The sequence below is a fragment of the Nylanderia fulva genome, unplaced genomic scaffold (genome assembly GCF_048542155.1).
Source record: "Nylanderia fulva isolate GAGA-0341 unplaced genomic scaffold, ASM4854215v1 Scaffold27, whole genome shotgun sequence".
NCBI classification, from domain to species: Eukaryota; Metazoa; Arthropoda; class Insecta; order Hymenoptera; family Formicidae; genus Nylanderia; species Nylanderia fulva.
In genome coordinates this window covers 655,729-662,015 of record NW_028190336.1, presented here as the reverse complement: position 1 = coordinate 662,015, position 6,287 = coordinate 655,729, and the positions used below count along the sequence as shown (strand labels likewise).

Below are 6,287 nucleotides of genomic sequence, written 5' to 3'. Positions count from 1 at the left end.
TTTCAATAAAGCAACTGTTGTTAAGAACAGATAAATAATGCAATAACCACACAAATGCACGCGTGCAGTAAGAATAAAAATCTTGCATATAGATATAGATAATAGTTATGTATTATATGTAAATTTCTTGAGATATTGTAAAATATTAAAATATTTGGATCTTAAAACATTTAAAATATAGTAAAGTACATAGCTTTAATATAAAAAATATTGGAAAAAATTTTATAAAAGTAATTTCAGATAAATATTCTTTATATTTTATTGTTTTAATAATAATATATTTTATACAGTAATATAATACAAACATAATTTTTAAAGGAAAAATTAATATTTGTAAAATGTAAGAAAAGAATTTTCAATAACAACGATAATGTGTTTTTTATTCGTAATTTAAAAATTTTGTGAAAAGATCTCTTATTAAATCAATATTAAGGTCACAAAAATTTTAATTTAACATTTCTATTTTATGGTTTAAATTTCTAATTTTGTGTAATATTTAATTTTCATTATATTTTATTTTATATATAATTTTAATCGATAACACAATATCTCAAGATTAAAATAAAAACAATTGAGCACTCACCGATACGAAGCTGAGAATCGGAGATGTACTTACAGTATGTTGACCTGCAAAATATAAATACATTCAAGTTAATAATATCTAAAATAATTAATATTTTAAAAATTATTATGTACATTATGAATTACTTTTCTTAAAGCAAAGAGATACAATATTTAATAAAAGACTTAATAAAATTTGATAAATATACAAATCATTATACAAACTAAATATTATTATAAATGTTAAACGTATATATTAAAATATTTCGTGTGTATATGATATATCTATTAATATTAAACATGAAATTTTTTCATAAATTATTAAATACTTTTTTAAAATTCTTATTTCTCAAAATACCAGCTAGCTAAAATATTTATTATTTTTATTATATTACACGGAGAGAATTTTCCCTTAGAATTTACCCTGAAAATCATGGTATCGTGGGATAATATGATGTTGAAAGAATTTTATAAGAGTTTCTCTGATTAATATTTACCACAATAAAAAATATTAATATGTACATAGTAAATTTTACTATGTATATGGTAAAATTAATCGAGTATATTTTATATCTTATTGTGGTAGATATTAATATTTTTATTGTGGTAAATATTAATCAGAAAAATTCTTATAAAATTCTTCCAATACCATATTGTCCCACGATTACCATGATTTTCAGGGTGAATTTTAAGAGAAAAATCTTTCTGTGTACACATTATATTATCTATATATTTATATAAATAAAAATTAAATAATTTGTAAATATCACTCACCTTATGCATTGCTCTGCAGTCGCCTGATGCCTTCCCGGGCCTCCTCCTCTCTTATTCTTTCAAAACACTCACTCGCGAAAACATTTAGTAATACCGTACGTTCGCTAATTGCAAAATATGAAACTCGCCCGATACTTTATACGGCACTCCCGACCGCACTTGCGGTGTTTTACTTTACTACGACGAAGAATAATACTGAAAATGATGAAAAGCGATTATCAGTTTTCGAATACACGATCCGCTTGATACTCGCAACATTTTACAAATAAGCACAAACGACAAATTTTTATTAGACCTATATAATTTCTAAGATATGCTATTAAAAAATAATATATCACATTTATAAAACATTCTCTATGTATACTTTTAATTAGGGATGTGCCGGATAATAAAATTACCGGATACCGGATATCGGATATCCGGTAATAATATGAAACCGGATACCGGATATCCGGCCGGATATCCGGTATTATAAATATCCGGCCGGATACCGGATATTTACCGGATATCCGGTACTAATAAGTAATAATTTCTAACAGTGAAAATATTTATTTAAACACGTGTGAACCAGACTTAATATTTATTATACCATATATCATGTGTTTAGAGTAAATTTAAAATGCCAGTATAATGTATTTACTATTTATAGTATTTATTCGACATTACTCACAAATCACAATCATAATCATAATCAAAATTTAATATTAATAAATTTTTCATGATGAATAATAACATGTCAGCGTTTTCTGGTGACAATCTATTTCGATTATCGGAATAAACCAATTTTCCTGCACTGAAAAGTCTTTCTGAATGCACGGAGGATGGTGGAGCGCTTAAGTATTTCAAAACTAAAGTTTTGAGATTAGGGTATTCTAAAATATGAGTCTTCCACCATGTTAAGGGATCCTCATCTCTCGGTGACAGAGGTAGCATCAGGTATTTTGATAACTCTGCATTATAAATTGAGATATCGTGTGTATGCGCATATGCGTATGTGCGTGCGTCCGTCCGTTTCTCGTTTCGTCTCTATTTCCTTTATAGAGTTATCAAAATACCTGACGCTACCTCTGTCACTGAGAGATGAGGATCCCTTAACATGGTGGAAGACTCATATTTTAGAATATCCTAAACTTTTCACTGATATTAGAAATTATTTAGAATCTCGATTCTCGAATTCTGCATCAATTTTCAAAGTTTAATGATATCCGGTTATCCGGCCGGATACTAATGATATCCGGCTATCCGGCCGGATACTAATAAAGGGCCGGATAGGCCGGATACCGGATTCTTACCGGATATCCGGCACATCCCTACTTTTAATAATTGCATTATTTTTATATGCGTAAAATCATTATTGCTTATATTTAAAATAAATATTTAAAATAAATATTATAATATGTCTTTATATACAGTCTTTAATCTTAGAACAATAAATATTTCAATAAAGCAATAATAAGGAAAGATAAATAATGCGATAACTATAATGTACCCATGCGATAAGAACAAAGATAATCTTGCATTTATAGATATCAGTTATATATTATATGTAAATTTCTTGAGATATTGTAAAATATTAATATTTTTCAATATTAAAACATTTAAAATATAACTTTTTTATACGAAAAATATTGGAATCAATTTTTAAAAGTTGAATATATTATATAAAAGTAATTTCAGATAAATTTTCTTTATATTTTATTTTTTTTAATAATAATTTCGCATAGTTATATAATAAAGTCTCATATTTTTCTATTAAAAGAAAAATTAATATTTGTAAAATATAAAAAAAAAATTTTCAATGGCAACGATAATGTGTTTTTTATTTGTAATTTAAAATTTTTTGTGAAAGGATCTCTTATTGAATAAATATTAAAGATTTTATTTTAACATTTCTATTTTATATCTTATCAATCTTTAATATTTTGTGATATATCTTAATTTTTATGTATTAATTTATATATAAATTTTATTATATATAATTATAATAAATACACATTATTTCAAGATTAAAATAAAAATAATTCAGCACTCACCAAAAATATAAAACGCAGCAGCGGAGATGTAATATAATATATGTTGACCTGCAAAATATAAATACATACATTAAAATAACAATATCTAAAATAATTAATATTTGAAAAATTATTACGCATATTATGATTTTTTTAAAGCAGAAAGATAATTTAATGAAAAATTTTAATTTAGAAAATTATGATTTCTGAAAAATCTTTTAAATTATAAATCTTCATAAATTCTGATAAATATCCAATTTTTTATATGAATATTATAAAATGTTGAACGTTGATATAACTATAAAATGTTAATATAAATATGTTAGAACATTTCGTGTGTATATATGTGCGTCTATGTAAATGTTGAATATATTTTAAACAAACAATTATCCAAATTATAAATTATTTTTTAAGAGCAGAAATATTTAATTAAAAAATTTAATGAAATAATTAAATAATTTCTAAAAATATTTGTTTGATTAAACTTCCATAAGAAATGTTAAATATTTCACATTATTTTATAAAATAAATATTATAAATGTTAAACGTATATGTTAGAATATTTCATTTGTATGTGTGTGTGTCTATAAATATTGAATGTAAAAGTTTTACATAAATTTTTATTAAATACTTTTCTTTTAATTTTTATCTCTCAAAATAAAATCTAAAATATTTTATATACATTTTACTACACGCGAGCACATACACACATAATATTTGAAATAGTATCCTATTGCATAAATAAACGCATTTAGTTTTATAAGAGTAATAAATAAATAATTATCTATATATATATATATATTATATTTATATAATATAGGTAATAATTAAATAATTTATAAATATCACGCACCATATGGGTTGCTCCGCTATCGCCTGATGCTTCTCCGGGCCTCCTCCTCCTCTCTGTCTGTACATATTAAAATTATAAACTTATTTATCATTATATGTAAAATATAGAAAATTTTTACATAAACTTTGATTACATATTTATCAAAATTTTTATTTCTCAAAATAAGATCTAATATATCTTATATTTAATATATTACACATTTATATTAATAATTATCCATATATTTATATAATATAGATAATAATTAAATAATTTATAAATATCCTCACTTCATGAATTGCTCCATTTTCAGCTGACGTCTTTCTGAGTTTCCTCCTTATCTCAGTCTGTAAATAATAAAATTATAAAATTATTTAAAGTTATATATAAATTATATAAAATTTGTACATAAAACTTTAATTAAATATTTAAAAAGTTTTTACTCTTAAAATGAGATCTAAAATATTTTATATATTTTATATTACATGCACATAAATACACAATAATATATGAAATGACATCTTATTATTATATAAATAAATGCATTTAGTTTTATAAGAGTATAATAAATAAATAATTATCTATATATTTATAAATAAAGGTAATAATATTTATAATATAGGTAATAATTAAATAACTCATAAATATCACTCACCTTGTGCTGTTCTGCTGTTGCCTGTCTTTTAAGAGGAATAGATAAATTAATTGACGCTGCTAATTTTAAGGTCACAATCGCCTTGGCGATGCTATATACCTGTTGCTCCGAACTGCGCTTTCCGTATACTTTCCTGCACATTTTAAACAAATACTTGTACTCTCCGGGCGATTATTATTGTTTGTATATATAAATGAATAAATATTCAAACTTTAATTAGAGAGATATATTCGCACAATGCATTGTTCGAAAAACTATTCCAACCGCTCGCATAAAATTTTGATCTATGAATTTTACGCATTGTAACAAGTTATCGGTCTAAATTTTTACAAATGTGTCTTGTACAATTGATAAACATTAAAATGACAAGTTAATTAACTGGATTACTTACTAATTAAACGTATCAAACATCGTTCAATGCGGAGTCGATTCGTCTCGTGCCTGCAGCCTGGCGAAAAGGAGCGAGAGAAGATAGCTGCAATAACGGCACGCCGTTACGTGACGTACTACGTGAGTCGTTTCCGGTCTCCAGGTGTGATGAACCGCCCAAATTTGTACAAAATGTGGAAGCCTAATATTTTAAACGTAATACATTTTCACTGATAAATCCAACATATAAATTTCGATATATATATATATATATATATATTATTATATATATATATATATATATATATATATATAATAAAGTCTCGATATATATAATTAAATTATAATAATTGAATCGATAATTAAGAAAAAGATGTGTGGCGTTAAATATTTTGTGTATACATACGTATCTGAAATTCAGCGCTCTACAACCATAACCTGACTCGCGTTGTTTACTTGCGGTGGCGGCGACCTTGACGGTATCATCGCGACGAGACTCGAGTCGTTCTGTGTCGCAGTGTCACTGTTCGAGACGCAATTTACTCTCACACTTATCACTTCCGTCATGCTTGTAATTATGCTTCTAGTTAAGTATATGTACCTCAACTCTCACCGTACGTGCCTTTCGCCTGCTTTCGCCTTGCGAGATGTACTTCGCGCTGCACTTTGCCGCCTTTTCGAGGGGTGCAGAGTAATACACGAATCGTTGAGTGATTGAAGATGATGAAAAACACGAGAGACTTGTTGTTATACATACTGATATATTTAGCGAAATTTATTATATTGAATTTATGAGTTGAAAATGTTATGTTCACAATATTTAAGTGTACATATTTAGATGTAAATATTTAGATGTACATAGGTTTCGAGTATACATATTCGGACAGAGATGGCGTCTCTACACGACTCGCGTAGTTTGGGGCCGTCACGTGACGCCGTGACGTCATTACTGCGCAGTCGCCTCTCGCTCTTTTTCGCCAGGCTGCGGCACGGTTCGGATCGACTCCGACTATGAACGGTGTTTCGACGCGTTTAATCGGTAAGACATTGCTAGTTTTTCGCATAGTACGTTCTGTTGATGTAG

General features: G+C 26.3%; 1 protein-coding gene across 1 annotated transcript; it reads right to left on the bottom strand.

The window, feature by feature from the left end:
- Positions 1–601: 601 nt before the first annotated feature.
- On the bottom strand, positions 602–4,975 carry LOC114931474 (uncharacterized). The gene is made up of 6 exons (XM_085483777.1): positions 4,835–4,975; positions 4,470–4,526; positions 4,201–4,257; positions 3,369–3,416; positions 1,336–1,530; positions 602–627 (listed from the first exon to the last, which is right to left on the bottom strand). The coding sequence occupies exons 1-5, from the start codon at positions 4,973–4,975 to the stop codon at positions 1,513–1,515; spliced, it is 321 nt and encodes a 106-aa protein (XP_085339903.1). The 3' UTR covers positions 602–627; positions 1,336–1,512.
- Between the last annotated feature and the right edge of the window lie 1,312 nt (positions 4,976–6,287).